At 39.5% G+C, this 15,767-nt stretch overlaps 3 protein-coding genes across 7 annotated transcripts in view; 2 read left to right on the top strand and 1 right to left on the bottom strand.

Annotated features, from left to right (window-relative positions):
* Nucleotides 1-57: 57 nt before the first annotated feature.
* On the top strand, nt 58-4,690 carry LOC103388633 (xylose isomerase-like). The gene is made up of 14 exons (XM_008323699.3): nt 58-499; nt 1,093-1,169; nt 1,285-1,357; nt 1,502-1,614; nt 1,715-1,740; nt 1,906-2,043; nt 2,166-2,275; nt 2,371-2,466; nt 2,540-2,623; nt 2,723-2,849; nt 2,927-3,032; nt 3,501-3,683; nt 3,771-3,845; nt 3,969-4,690. The coding sequence occupies exons 1-14, from the start codon at nt 472-474 to the stop codon at nt 4,050-4,052; spliced, it is 1,320 nt and encodes a 439-aa protein (XP_008321921.1). The 5' UTR covers nt 58-471; the 3' UTR covers nt 4,053-4,690.
* Nucleotides 4,691-5,023: 333 nt separating this feature from the next.
* sqlea (squalene epoxidase a) lies at nt 5,024-10,991 on the top strand. Its single transcript, XM_008323696.3, has 11 exons — nt 5,024-5,454; nt 5,764-6,022; nt 6,622-6,799; nt 7,172-7,268; nt 7,358-7,471; nt 7,753-7,924; nt 8,036-8,131; nt 8,398-8,540; nt 8,618-8,714; nt 9,079-9,166; nt 9,605-10,991. The coding sequence occupies exons 1-11, from the start codon at nt 5,185-5,187 to the stop codon at nt 9,795-9,797; spliced, it is 1,707 nt and encodes a 568-aa protein (XP_008321918.1). The 5' UTR covers nt 5,024-5,184; the 3' UTR covers nt 9,798-10,991.
* Nucleotides 10,992-11,195: 204 nt separating this feature from the next.
* The window catches only part of oxr1a (oxidation resistance 1a), a 112,308-nt gene continuing 107,736 nt past the window's right edge, over nt 11,196-15,767 (bottom strand). For 4 of the 5 annotated variants that reach the window (XM_008323693.3, XM_025061561.1, XM_008323694.3 and 1 more), the window contains 4 exons: nt 15,168-15,320; nt 14,896-14,991; nt 13,818-13,891; nt 11,196-13,265 (listed from right to left, as the gene is read on the bottom strand). In XM_008323693.3, the coding sequence (XP_008321915.1) occupies nt 13,130-13,265; nt 13,818-13,891; nt 14,896-14,991; nt 15,168-15,320 (459 nt within the window). In that variant the 3' untranslated portion in view covers nt 11,196-13,129. Of the gene's footprint in view, nt 13,266-13,817; nt 13,892-14,895; nt 14,992-15,167; nt 15,321-15,430; nt 15,571-15,767 lie in introns of those variants that run through there. The other variant, XM_025061562.1, reaches the window with a different exon arrangement.

Here is a 15,767-nt window from a genome sequence, read left to right as displayed (position 1 = left end):
TAAGACTTAGAAGTTCCCAAAACATTTTTTGTTTTCTGTCTAAACATGTAGGAGAACATGACAATATTTGGTTATTATAACTTTCTGTCTGCTGTATGCTATAGTATTAAAACACATGTCCAACAGGGCTTTATAAATTAGACACCTACAGGCTCTAAAAGAGCGGGTTAGAAAAGAATATCCATATTTTGAGCCGAGTTTTGCTAATAACAGTATAAGTGACATAATATTCATTCAGTATCTAGTACAACGACTCGAGTTTAATCCTAAATTACCTCAATTTTAAACGACGTTTCTATTAGTTTTTGCTCCACTCGCAGCTGCAACTCCAACTCGTAAATTACGAGATTGTTCGGGTTTTGGCGACGCCATGTGGCAACAAGGCTAAGCCGTCCTCTTCGTTTGGAGGAATGACGTAGACTGGAAAGACCAACAGTCGCAGAAGGCAACGATCAAGTTTGTTTCTAGAAGATGGCAGCGCACGAAGAATTCTTTTCGGGTAAATGTGATTGTTTTGATGATTTGAGAGGTCGTGCTGTCTTTCTACCGGTTTCCCGAGTGTGTTTTCTATGTGTAACGAGTAAGAACTACAGCTGTGAACGAGTTGCAGAGCAGAGGCGCTTTCCATATTGTGGGCCATGGCCCTCTGGTGGGTTTATTAGGTATTGCAGGCTGGTGCTACAACACTTTGTGTATCTTGTGTAACAATTTGAACCTAATATTAAAGTAACGTTTGTCATACAGTAAGAGGCTCTTGTACACACATGCATTTGTAAAAATACAGCATGATCACCTTATTATATAAACTTAAGGACCTGTTTTTTAATGCTACACCAGTCTGTGCTAAAATGCTAATATTTTGATTGTTCCACACTTGAGGTGGCGATGACGTTTTTGAGAGGACATGTTGGGTAACTCTGCATGACCTACAACAGCCAAAATATTGAAAGCTGAAAGCATAAAATCATTATTAAACAATTGTACTATTGCTAATGTATTGTAATATCTTTATCCTTGTGGTTTTATGACTGTAAATTACAAAGGACTATGGAAATTCCGACACTTTTTGTTTCATTTTAAATTGCCACACAGGCATCTCAAAGATCCCATATCAACCTGATGCTGGAGCAGCAGATGTCATGTGTTTCAAATACTACAACGCTGATGAGGTAATTGTAAGATACGTGTGCACTTTAATGTCATGGTGTTGTGGTTGTGTGCGTTTGAATTCTAACAGAAGCAGAGCAGGACTGTGGTCTGAGGTCAGTGTTGTTTTTTATGCAGGTGCTGAGGGGGAGAAAGATGGAGGAGTGGTTAAGGTTTTCAGTCTGCTACTGGCATTCATTCTGTGGAACAGGTGACAAAGCACTGCCTGTAGTGTACAAATATGCTTAGTCAAACCTTCTAATTCTAGTCCAAGGAACAAACATAGAAATGTATTTCACCCAAGATCAGTGAATAAATATTTTCTTACTCTTTTATTTATGGTCACTTCTGTCAGGTGCTGATCCTTTTGGGTTCCAGACTCTCCACAGACCCTGGAATGAAGGAACCCCCATGGAAGCAGCCAAGAAGAGGCTCAGAGTTGCGTTTGAGTTTTTCACCAAGCTCGGCGTAAGAAGAGTTACAGTACATACCAGCATGAAAGCATTAAAATAAATATGACTTGCTGTATATTCTCCTAATGTGATCTGATCTTTGTTTGTCTGCACAGGTGAAATATTACACATTCCATGACAGGTACAGGCATACACCTATTCTTTTGTGTCATCCTTAGATTCTGACCAATCTAGATCTACATACAGCACATGCAGGCTGCCTTACAGACATTTGAATACATTTAAATATAAATTGAATCTGACAACGGTGTGAAATCTACCTCGGTTTTTCCTGTGTACTGAGCAGAGACATGGCTCCAGAAGGCTCCACTCTGCAGGAATCTAACAAAAATCTGGATGAAATGACAGACCTGGCTCTGCAGCTGCAGAACCAGACTGGAATCAAGGTGCTGTGGGTTACCTGCAACCTCTTTGCACACCCAAGGTCAGTGTATTTTACAGTTATTTGTATTCATATAGCAAAAATATTTGTTTTATGATTTTTTAAAATCATAAGATCTTTAAAAGAAGCATAATGGCATTCCTCTTATAAATCCATTGTTGCAGATACATGAACGGTGCTGCCACCAACCCTGACTGTCATGTCCTGGCCTATGCTGGGGCTCAGGTTAAGAAGGGCCTGGAAATTGCCAAGAAGCTGGGGGCTGAAAACTTTGGTACGTGGGTTTGACTTTAAAGTATGTGTTTGCAGCTTGTCATACACAAACACATACAGGAATTCATCCACTGACCTTCTTTCTGTTCTCCCCAGTGTTCTGGGGAGGAAGGGAAGGCTTCCTCTCCATCCATAACACGGACGTTGCTGCTGAACTCAAGCACATGGCCAACTTCTTTAAAATGGCTGTCAGTAAGTGTCTTCACAAATGTACAAACAATTGAACTCTGTCCATGTGGTTTCACAGCTGGGTTTCTTTAATAAGAATACAAAGAGAAGATTGGGTTAAAGTGTCAGTTTCTGATTGAGCCAAAGCCCAAGGAGCCCTGCAGACATCAGTATGACTACGGTAAATCCTTAACCACCAGATACTGTACTGTATGGATGGACCTGACCCACCATACAGACACATATGTTGACGTTCTAAAGTCTCTGGTCCCTGTTTTAGATGCCATGAGTGTCATAGGTTTCCTGAAGCATTATGGTCTACAGGATCATTTCAAGCTGAATATTGAGCCCAACCACACCACACTGGCTGGACACTCCTATGAACATGACATCGTCATGGCATCAGCGTGAGATTCTTGAGATTTTTTCACACCAACATTTTCATGTACTCTCTATGACAGTTAAATCTACCTTTTAATTTCAGCTTTGGCATGCTGGGCTCAGTAGATGCCAACACTGGCTCTCCTGACCTGGGCTGGGACACAGACCAGTTCCCCATGGATATCAAGAACACCACCCTGGTCATGAAGGTGAGCCTTCATTAAAAAAAAGAGTTATTAATAAAGTTAATAATATAGCATAAATAATTAAAAGGCATCCGAAAATACAAAGGAATTACACCTCAAATGAGCTGGGGAGTGAGAGGGGGTCATATTAGTGTTTGACATTTATTACAAAGATATTAGGTATTTTAGAAAAATATATTTTTGTTTAAAATAAATAACTTGAAATTGAAAAACAAACATTCAATTATTATTAACATCTATGCATGGGCTGGATGTGAGGAGTTTATGAGCTGAATGTAGCCCCTGGACCAGGAGTTTGACAACACTAAGCTAGATAGACATTGATAGAGAGTTGGAGTCGTAGTCAATATATAGCTCTTATGATGCCCTGTGACATTTTACACGGAGTCAAAGACCCTAATAACAACATCAGAATGTAATCACACAGACTGATGACGATTTGACTTTATACAAATTCTGGTTCCATCCCAGACCATTATTGAACAAGGTGGTCTGCAACCAGGAGGCTTGAACTTTGATGCTAAGGTGCGCAGAGAGTCCACAGACCTGGTGGACCTCTTCATAGCTCACATCGGAGCCATGGATGCCTTTGCAAGAGGCCTCAGGAATGCAGTTCGCATCATGGACGATGGGATAATGACTGGTATGGTGATGGTATGTATGCAGTAGGTCCTGTACAACACCAGGTGTGATTTTTATAGTATAGCTGTATGAATGTCTGTCTCTTTTTCGCCTAAACAGGAGCGGTACTCAAGCTTCAGTCATGGTCTGGGACACAAAGTGGACAATGGATCTGCTACATTAGAGGAGATGGAGGTAAGACTTCAGCTGGGATGTTTACTCATACCAGACAACAGTGAAATGATAACATAACACAAGGATAGTCACAGATAAATGTACAAAAACCACCCTGATTTTTTTATTTGTATTATTTTCCAGGACTTCGTCATACAGAATGGAGAACCTGAAGTCAAATCAGGGAAGCAAGAAAAATATGAATCCATCTTTAATCACTACATTTAACAAAAAACTTCTCTAAAAGTGCCTTCAAATTGAATTTACAACTACTAAAAAAATGCATCCAGAGCCTGTCAGGCTGTAACTAACAACTGAATTCTTCATAACAGAAAATCATAATTGAAGACAAATGATTTTAAAAAGCCAAGTAATTGGTCGTAAATGGTTGTAATAACACTTAATTCATCATAAATTCTAAGCTCAACAATTGTTAATTCTTTTGTCTGTTTGCCTGTTAAATAAAGTACAGAATTATAGCATTTTTACAAAGTGTATCAGGGTGAAAGCTGTGTCACTCGATTCTTTTTCTGTCCGTGATGATTGAATAACTGTATAAATGTGAAATTTTCATAATATTGCAATTATTTAGTTTAAAATATCTTCTTAGAATAATTGATTTTATGATGTTTTGTGGTTATATTAAGAGAATGACAGTAGACATAGTATAGCCAATAAAATGGGTAAAAAGTTGTTGATAAAAAAATATAATGATGTTCTAAACAGCTGCTGAAATACATCTTAAACTTGTTTTTATAAGTTTAAAGCAGATTTTTTTTGTTTAAACAACAAACCTACTGTCATTTGTCACGGACGCACCAACTGTTTAAAGGCCAGTAATCGGATACATATTTTTAGACGAAAATAATAACAGAGTGATGAATCCTTTCAGATTTCACCTATCTGCGCAGCCGCTGCTACGTTAAATACATGAAAGCTCACCTTTCCACTGACATCACATCATACTACCACACTGTCAACCGGTTGACCAATCAACGGTAAGGGGGCGGATCATTGCCGGCACAGCTGTCCAATCAGAGGATAGCGTGAGCTCTGCTCACCGTCACGTCACTCCTGATTAGCTGGTTGAGATGCGAAGAGGCGGGTCGTAATCGTAAACCAATGCGAAGCAGACCGTTCTGGTCATTAGAATAAATAATTCAAAAGCATCTGTGTTACTGCTAGTGTTAAGTTATTGTATCTGTTCAAGAAAACTGTTTGTTTTAAGGGTTTTTATTTAAGGACCATCTGAGGAATATAATTTATTTTACTTAATCACTTGAATTTCTGGCTTTCACCACGGTTTTTGAAAAATATAAGTATAAAGTTTTTTCTTTCTTTTACATTTAAATTTGTAAAAATGTGGACTTTTTTGGGAATAGCCAGCTTTACTTACCTTTATAAGAAGTCTGATTCCGTTTGGAACCTGGTCCACACTGAGCTGCTGCTGACCGTTGTCCTCTTCCTCACTGCTGGACTCTTACTCTCCAACATTAGCTGTTTTCAGCAACATAAATTGAGATTGAGTCAGATTTTTAATCTGAGTCTCAGTCTTCTTTCATCTCTGCCCATCATCAAACATTTAATCCCAAACAGGTCAGCGCAGAGTCCAGACAGCAGCTGCAGGAAGGTAAGACAGGAAGCTCTTTAAAACCTTAGTAACACACAGGAAAATATGTCTTTATTTGGTTAGGTCTGATTTTCAAACTACCATAATATTCTAATAGTTATTGATTGATTCGTTTTGTGTTGGAGCAGGAGGTTGAATCATTCATACGTAGGTATTTTTTTCTTCATTTTTTTACTTTTAAAAAACAAATGTAAGGTGATAAAATGAAAGATTCATTAATTAAGTGAATTTGTTCATCAATTCTCTTCTCTGTGGACCTGGGGAAAATATTCTATACTATAATAAAACGCTCCACACTCTTCTTTCCAGAACCAGCGAATTAGAAAAAGAGCAGTGGCAGAGATTTCTGACACAGAAAGTTCCTCAAGCTGTGGATCTACAGACATCTCAGAACCTGATGTGGTGATAGTCGGAGCGGGGGTCCTGGGCTCAGCGATGGCAGCTGTTCTGGCTCGAGATGGGAGGAAGGTGACGGTGGTGGAGAGAGACCTGAAGGAGCCGGACAGGATAGTTGGAGAGCTGCTGCAGCCTGGAGGATACAAGGCCCTGAAGGAGCTCGGCTTAGGAGGTGAGTGAACCGTGATCCTGAAGGAATCTCGGAACTATGTTTCTGCCAGATTAAGGATAGAGTAGGAATTTTTCAGGCTTGTCTTGGTTGTTGTCACTATAGCTTCAAACCAGCTTTAGCTAATTTTATATTAACACAAAGTCACTGTTTTGGGCGTACGTATTCTTGATATTTATTTATTTAAATTATTTTTTTTAACATATTTACATAACCCACATTTTTTTTAAATTATTTTTGTATCTAGTCTGATTTGTTCTTTTCAGTTAAGGTACATATTTAAAATTGACCGAGAGTTGACAGTTTTTTTTAACTATCTATATAACTTTATATATTAAATTAATGTAGCTCTTAGGTGCAGGTGTAGTTTTTCAAAAGTCTTATTATTTTTGGGTGTATGTCTAACCATCGTTTTGGCTAACCTTTAGCGTGTTTTATGCTTACCTTTTCTTTTGTTTTGGTGAATGTATTTCTCTCTTGCCTCCGCACTAGTCTTTGACCATGATCTGTCTCATTTGTCTCCATCATATCACACATCAAGGGCAGTGGTATGGAATAATAGATGGTTGCTCAGAAACTTGTTGCGTTTGCTTTGACCTCAGGGACAGTGGAGGGTCTGGATGCCCATCTGGTGAAGGGCTACGTCATCCATGACATTGGCAGCAGAACAGAGGTGGAGATCCCTTACCCACAGCAGGAAGAGAACGTCCAGTGTGGATGGGCTTTCCATCACGGTCGATTCATCATGGGCCTGAGGAGGGCAGCCCTTGCTGACCCGAAGTGAGTTGGTTGGTTTAGAGGTCACAAAGGTTAATAAGCTGCATTACGAGAAATACAAGTGGGTGGGTTAGATGGAAGCACATGGCACTCTGGAGTCAGGTCTGAAGCCTGAGTCAGGGTGAGGAGCTTGTACAGGTCAAAAGTGGAAATCATCTCCTAATTAAGAAAGCTGTCAGAAAGAGCAAAAGAAAAAAAAACAGAAAGAAACTAAAAAAAACTAAATAACAAATTACTGTCATTTTGATTATTGATAATTACTGATTTTCACCAATAAAGATTTGAAACAAGGCCCAAAAGGAGCTTTGCTGAGTGTTACTTACTGTGTTAATGGTCTCATCCATGCTGACGTTTCCCTATAACTGTGCCCTCTAGTGTCACATTCGTAGAAGGCACCGTCACCAGTTTGCTGGAGGAGGACGGCTGCGTGACAGGAGTCCAGTACAGGGACAAAGAAACTGAAGACACTAAGGTGAGGACATTAGGAGTGTTAAATGTGCAAACAGTGAAACAAACCATGTTTTCTTGTGTAACGTGAGACGTGTTGATGCTAACCTGCAGGAAATCCACGCAGCACTGACTGTGGTGGCTGATGGCTGTTTCTCCAAATTCAGAAAGACCCTGGTGTCTGGAAAAGCTCACACCTCCTCTCACTTTGTCGGCTGTCTGATGAAGGTATGTAGTGAATAGTTAATATGTCAGCGATCTATTGATCTGTTTCAACCACATTTGTTTATTTAAACCAATGCTTCAACGCATTAAACTGTATTTTTCAAAATTACTAAGGGCAAACGTAATCTACTCTTTAATAATAGTTAAATAGTTAAAAATTGGACGTCACCATTTTAATTTCAGTTGAAAGAGTGATTGCAAATGATTTCAATAACACACTAGTAAAAAAACCCCAGTAGTTCCACTGTGACTTTTTAATATTACCTGTGTGCTTCTTCTCTCAGGAGTGTCCTCAGTTTAAAACCAACCACGCCGAGCTGGTTCTGGCCAACCCCAGCCCAATTCTCATCTACCAGATCTCCTCCTCGGAGACCAGAGTGCTGGTGGACATCAGAGGAGAGATGCCCCGTAACCTAACAGAGTACATGACAGAGAAGATACACCCACAGCTGCCAGGTACTGTACTGGAGGGATCAGCTACGATGACATCTAATCCTCTTTGCTGCCTTTAGGACTTTGACTCACAGTGGTCTGAGTGATAGCGCCCCCCTCTCTCCCTCTCTCCAGAACACTTGAAGGAACCTTTCATGGGGGCGCTGCAGAATGATCGGCTCAGATCCATGCCTGCCAGCTTCCTTCCCCCGTCTCCTGTCAACAAAGCAGGTACTGAAGTCACATTGAATCAGGGTCAGATAAAGACAAGATATTGTCAGGTTTTTTTTTTCCTAAATACACATTTACATCATTTGGAGACTTCATTGAATATAAAGACACCACATACAGTAAATGTTTAGGACACCCACTAAAATTATCTAGTTACTTTAACTGTCAAAGCTTGCTGTTTTGTGTTTATTTTATTCAGTAAATACATTTATAATTATACATACAATTTTAATTATATAATAAATTAAAATAATTACCGGTTAAAGGTGTTCTGCTCCTGGGCGACGCCTACAACATGAGGCATCCTCTGACGGGAGGAGGGATGAGTGTGGCTCTCAACGACGTTCGAATCTGGAGGACTCTGCTGAAGAACATCTCAGACCTGTACGATGACAACGCCATGCTGCAGGTAACAGTGAATAACAATGAAATTATTCATCTGGAATATTATGCTGGGATTATTATTCTGTATGTTTTCCTCAACAGGCAAAGAAAAAATTCCACTGGGAACGGAAATCCTCCCATTCCTTCGTGGTGAATGTTTTGGCCCAGGCTCTGTATGAGCTGTTTGCAGCCACTGATGGTGAGTCCTTGTTCATTACTACTATATTACCAGTACAATATATACAGTATAAACATATATATTAGGGATATTTGATAATAGCAGCCGACCCATATTATCGGCCTGATATTAGCATAACATGAAACATCTGTAAAAATGACTGCAGATGGTTCCAGATGGCAGCATTGTACTCCATTTAATTAATCTCATACTCTGACTACTGGTTTGTACAGATACATAAATAAATATTACCAGGCCTAAGCTGGTTTGGGTTGATATCGGAAACAGAAATTAAGTGTTTGGACAATATCGGCATATCAGCAAAAAGTTAATATCTACATCCCTAATAATATTATATAACTCTGGTCTTGTCTGTGTTCACTAGAGTCTCTTCATGAGCTGAGGAAAGCCTGTTTCCAGTACTTTAAACTAGGGGGAGAGTGCATCGCTGGACCGATCGGACTCCTCTCAGTGTAAGCATTAAACAGTGTTGTCCTAAAAGTGTGGCAGAAAAATACTTGAAAAGGTGCACTACATGTTCCAGGGCAGTGGGGCAGATGTTAGTGGCAGGATTACAAAGGAGGTTTGAAATTTTGCTCTACAATATTCTTGTCTTATTATGTCTATATATAAATATTTAGGTTTATTTTGTTTAGAACGAGGGGAGGCATGAGGTTAAATAAAAATTGTAGTTGTTTTAAACTATTTTTTAAAAACAATTACTGCAAAGATTTTGCAGTTAATTGGATCTGATCATACGATTATTATCAACTAACATCATATATTTATGATATCCAATAATATCAAATCGAATCATTTTTTCAGGTCAAAAATGTTTCATTAATTGCATTCTGTCGACTTGTTTTTCCTAGCATGCTCTGACTGTGGTACCCATTTTTTTTGTTTTTCAGACTGACACCCAAACCCATGACACTCATCGGACACTTCTTTGCCGTGGCACTGTACGCCACCTACGTTAACTTTAAGCGTGAGTCTTGGATCACCAAACCTCGGGCTTTGGTGAAGAGTGGGGCCATCCTGTACCGAGCCTGCACAGTCCTGTTCCCACTCATCTACTCTGAACTCAAGTACCTGGTGTACTGAAGAACACACGTCTCAATTCCACACCTTTATTGGCTACATACGTGTGTTGTATTTGCCTTCCTGCTGTTAAAGGCTCTGCTGCCATGTCAAATTATAATTAGTTGGTACTAAGGATTTTTCTACTGTGTGACACCATCTACCTATGAAAGCTGTTTTAATACAGGGATGTTCCACATTTGATGCACTTATCACAGAATTTTATAGGAAGCAAACGAAAGATTTGATCCTTGTTTTGCTGACCTGAAGGCCTTCAGCACTTTTCTTTGACATTTTTACGTTTGCCTTTTTTTAAGAAGGTGCTCCGCATATTCTGCGATAGCAAATAGTTTGTCACTTTAGTTTGAGCTGTCGGTGTGAAACATGCCAACGCTGCAGCTCTAATCACAGAATCCCACAATGATCCTTGTGTCACCGTGGTCCTGCTGGTGTCAGCACGTCGCCTGTAGCAGCTGTGAGTTTGACGTTGACTCCAGTCTGATGGAATAAAACTTAGGTCAGCAGATGATGCTGCGTTTCTTCACCTCAGCTGACATCTTCATGTGTGTTCCTGTTGTGGGCTTGATTTGGCCATTATATATTAATTCAATAAATGACACTAATTCATTGTCTCTGGATTAGTAAGTAACAAGGGCAATCAAATAAAAATGAACTGTTGTTATAAAATATAGTTATATCTTTACTTTACCACTAGATGGAAGTCTCTCACTGTCGGAACAGGTTTTCCAAGGCCGTCTTTCTGTTGCTTTTTTATGTAAAAGAGAAAATTGGTAAAGTATAAAAATTACCCGGGGGGATTCGATCATTTACATAACAATTTGATCAAATGTTTCAGATATTAGATTCTGCTAGGCTAAAAATATTTTTCAACCAACTTTTTTAGTTAAGAGTTATCAGGCCAACTCTCTTTTCTTTTGGCTATTTTTTTTGTTTTTGCTTTTTCTAGAAATGTAATTTTTCAAAGACAACTTTTATTCAATTGCAAAAACAGTCTAGTGTTACTGTTAGCTATTTTGATTGGTATTGGCTAGTTTTAATAGATCTTTTGGCAAACCTTTAGCCAATCCCCAATATCTTTAGCTTCAAATCTCTGGCCAAAGAAATGTGTCTAACTTTGGCTGCTGTGTACCTACTTTTTTTCCTATGTATATTGTTTTACATATTCTGAACTGACATTAAAAATTTTTTTCGATAAAACATGGTAAAAGTTTTCCATGTCATTTGTTTACACCTCTTTGAAACTATTCTCAGACATTTTGGAATACACCTGACATCACAACTTGTATGGCTACAGTCTTAACTGTTACTGTACTATACACAGTCATCTGTTATAATGTAAATACAAAAGTGCAATGAATAGAATAGAAATACTACTTGAAAAGATCCAGAGCTTCAGTGATGTCCCAGGTTACAACAATTCAGCTTTATTGGTTTTTATACATCTGTGGTACATTGTTTTCTGGCGGAATATTTGGAAGAATTGTCCGTATTCTTCAGTGACTCTCCACAAGTACACAAATACTGGTGTGGAAGACCAGAATGGGTGAAGGGGGGGGATGTAACCCGCTATGGGGGAGGGTTACACCAGTCTTCATGTATCTGTCTTTTATACCTACCTGTACGTACTGAGACTCACCTGAGGAGACCCTATGAGCCCTTCGGAGCCCTCAACCGTCACCTTCCCCCACCTCCCCCTTCCTGCATCAGTGTGATCCTCGTCTTCTGATTTACAGAGCATTGAGGGCAAACCCTTATTGATATAGTAGCAGCAAAGCTCCCTAACAGTTAACATTTTAATCATCTAGACAAAAAAAAAGTACTGTACAGCTACTGCTAAGAGAATCTAAGAACCTGGTTTTAACGCTTTTACACCAGATTAAAGTGCTAGAAGCAACCCACCAATCCACACTTTTATTATTATTATATATATATATAGTATTATGTATTTATATATATATAGGAACAAATCTACTATTTTAACATTAATTTACATGGTAATATACATTATATTGTAACAGCTGAAATATCAGCACAAATAGATCACTGTCACACTTAACAGCAAAATATATATGATTATATAAGTCCATATATAATCATATATACCAATTATATAATTGTCATATATGCATGTAAAACAGTTAACCACGCCTTAGGCTTTTCAAATGATATACCCAGAAAAGCTATTTGTGTATCAAGACGTAAAAGCTTTACAGGATTTAATTTTTTCCCTCTCTGGAAAGAGCGGCAGGCGACGGCGAAAAACAGACGCCGCCTGTGGTGGTTCTGAGGTCACAGGACAGTTATTTGCATATTCCACAAAAAAATCTATTGCAACACGTTTACTGTCTACAAACAGTACAGCAAGACGGCCGGACCCTGTGGGGGGCGCCACTGTGGCCGCCATGAGCTGGACTCACATGTACACACCCACTGAACGAAACATTACGACGATGGGTTATTATTATTATTATCAGCAATGTGCTTTCAGATGGTGTGCTATGACAGTGAACGACAGGAGGACTACAATACACAATACTCTATATGTTTAGCCTCAGGAGACAAAACCCAAAAACTGTACGAGAACTGTGAAAGGACGGACCGCCTCCTTGTAATCTTCCCCCGAGTGAGTGCTCTCTCTTCTCCGAGTCTGACGTGTTTTTGTATCAACGACCGACCATGAGTGAACAACATTATCTCAACGCTGCCATCACCAGAGCAATGGAATGTGATTGATATTGTCTGCCACCCCCTCCCCCCCACCTCCCTCTCCGGGTCTCTCCTCTTCATCATGGTTGCTAATACAGTGGGTCACATCCTATGGGGGTTCAGAGAGGGTGCCTTTAGCGGATTTTCCTTGAGGATCTGTTAGGTTCAGAGACCTGTAGCAGGAGGACAGTTGTCTGTCAGCGGCAGCCGTCCCAAACCTCAGCGGCCATCATCTCCACTGCCTCTCGTTGAAGAGGAGCTCCGATGGTCTCTTCCTCAGGCCTGTGGGCAACTTCCTCGTCCTTCCTCTGTCCTCATTTTTTTCCCCTCATACAACCATCACTCACTGCTTTTACCCCCCTGCTCTGCCAAACGCTGCACACAACGGTAACAAGGTACACAAAGGTAATTCTCCACAAAGAAAAACTAAAGAAAAAGCTCCAGAATAACTGCAGTAGTAATGCACAACAAGCATCCAATAGCTGTCACCCAGCCTGGGGAGCCCTGGTGATGTGCAGTTAGGTTTGGGACATTGCCATTGTTCTGGAGGAGGATAAGACTCCTCCATTTGTCCTTTGAAGGAGTTGTTTTTTGTTTCTTTTTTTTTTCCCCTGTAAAGAAACGTCCTATTATTCAAATGCCCAGATTTCTATGTCCTGAACATAGAAATCCTCTTTTTTAGAGAGCATAGGGTTCCCAAATGTTTTACAGGAGTGACTTCTGCCGTGGTAAAGGTCTCCGTCCAGCCACAGGCCGAACTCACCACTGGAAAAGACAACAACCAAAACAGTTTTAGAATTCAGTCAACACATGGATGTGTACTGATAGAAACTGAGGATATTATTATGATTGAAGTGAAGTGCAGACCAGAGGCTGTAAACAAGTAACCTGAGCATCAAGTCTGAGCTTTCAAAAAGAAAAAAGATGTAAAAAAGTTCTAACATTCCTAAACCTATAAATAAGAATAACTGGTGTATATTAATGCAAAAGTAAGATTTTCATGGGTAAAATTAGTTTTTTTTCTTGGACATGGCCAATGTTACTGGTGCGTTGACTTTTCTCAATGAAACAATAAGATACAGTTAATACAGTAGGTCTTTCTGATTTTTAATGTTTTAAGAAGTGCAAAAAGAGGAAAAAACTATTTTGCAAGTTAAATAAATAAAATGGATAAATGTTTGCATACTTGAGTACATGAGCTTTTTGAGTAATGTCTTCAGAATGATCAAGATTCATTTTAATTTGAATACAAATACTGAAGTACTAGTACAGCTGTACAAGTTAAACTACGTGATACATTTCTCTCCATGAACTCACCTTCCTCCACCAAATGCTAAGGAGTCTGTATCGCCCTTAATGAAGAACATGTTGTCGCCTGTCCATTTGTACACCTTCAACACACACACACACACACACACACAAAAAGACAAAAGACACTAGATCAAAACTAACATCTTCTACCAATCTTCTATCAGAATGACCTTGGAATGTTTGTAGGAGGGTCATACAATGTAATTTCAATGAAAAGTGGAGGTAGCGCTACTTTGGCGATGGAAGTCCCATGTTTTTTTTTTTAGCAAGAATGAGTAAATATGGAAGGCCGCCACTATAAATGGATTAAAACAGAGAACAAACCTAATCAATGCTCTCCCAGTGGACAAAAGAGGTATAACAGCTTTTCATACAAGCTACTAGGGAAAGTTACTTATCAGATTCACTTTTCATTCCATTTTTAGAAGTAGACAGACAGCATTTGATGTTCTTAAGTAGGTACAGAGGATCTGCAGAAGCACTGAGTGGCTGTTGAATTCATTTAACAGATGGGGAAGAGAACAGGGATGGCTGTAGCCTGCCCTTTAGGGACTGTCTGATAATGCTTTTCATAATAAAAATCACACTTTCAAACATTGCATTAATATTACAGTACTCAGGTGATGGACTTTTGGAGAAACTCAATTATAAAACATCCAGACCATATATGAAGCAGCAGAGCTGAGGTTTCTAGGTCTGCAGAAGGACATTTTCTTGTAGATAATAAATGATAAATGAATTACACCATGATCATTCTTGAGTTTGTTGCTCGTTGCAACAGTAAAAACTGTATGAATTTGAAGCAGTACAGTGACGTGTGCCATTTCTGCAGGTGTGTGTGTGTGTGTGAGTGAGTGAGTGAGAGAGGAATGATTGTTACATAATAAAATACAAACAAAATCTCAAATTTAATGTGGAAGAAATTAACATTTTACAAGAATTCTTTTCACACAGCGATGAGCCCCCGCTCATTCTCTCAGACAAAGCCTAAGCTAGATGCTCATTTAAAGGCAAATCCTTGATACACAAAACTTCTTTCATTCAATAACCAATGCACAGTTTCGCATTTTTAAAAGTGACCCACCTCAAATTCAGGATTGAAGGTGAAGAGGAAGGTTTCTCCTGTGCCATAAAAGCCATCACTGACTTTAAAGGGTTCAGATGCCAACGCACCAAATACCTGGAAACAAGCAATTCAATTCTTTTACTTTGTAATTTGCTTTTGCATGAATATTAGAGTTAGTTTTTCTTTTTAGTTGTATAACCATCAAAAAAACATTACTTCTTTAAAGCCACCCTACCGTCCAGATTAGTATTTCAATTTCAAAAGTAAACTTGGTAAAATATGAAGCTCACCTGACCATCGCTGTCTTTGATGACCATAAGAACTGGGGTGTCCTGGCCCTGCATGGCTCTGTACAGCGTCTTAATGCTCATGCCATGCTTTGACGTGCCAAAGGCAAGAGTCCATGGGTAACCAATGGTCCGTGGTGGGAGATTTCTGGCAAGCTGTGGGAGAAGTAATGAAATGAATAAGGAAGGGCGGAGACAAAAAAAAGAAGAAAGAAGAAAAAACCAAAAGGCCACAGCCACCAATGCTCAATTACATCTGCAATGACCTTTCAACACCGTCTGGCTTTTAAAGAAGAGTAACAGGGCTCCAAACACACAGAACAGCCTCCAGAAAAAGGAGAGGTCCAGCACTCCCTGAGAGGCTGCTGCTCCTGCTGCTGACACGCTGAAGGATTAACAGCAGCTGCTGTGGACCGAGAGATAAAGCTGACAAAGGCGCTGGAGGAGCAGTGCAGTGTATGCTTCATTTTAATGGACAGATAAAATAGACGGACTTAAACATGGAATTAAAGCAGCCACTTTTTAGAGTATGCACTGCAGCACCAATTTTCTGCTGGATAAAACAAAAGCTCTTAAATGCTCCTCTCTCCTCTACCAATAATT

Source organism: Cynoglossus semilaevis, chromosome 13 (assembly GCF_000523025.1).
Source record: "Cynoglossus semilaevis isolate Cse_v1.0 chromosome 13, Cse_v1.0, whole genome shotgun sequence".
Taxonomy (NCBI): domain Eukaryota; kingdom Metazoa; phylum Chordata; class Actinopteri; order Pleuronectiformes; family Cynoglossidae; genus Cynoglossus; species Cynoglossus semilaevis.
This window is presented reverse-complemented; position numbering and strand designations above follow the sequence as displayed.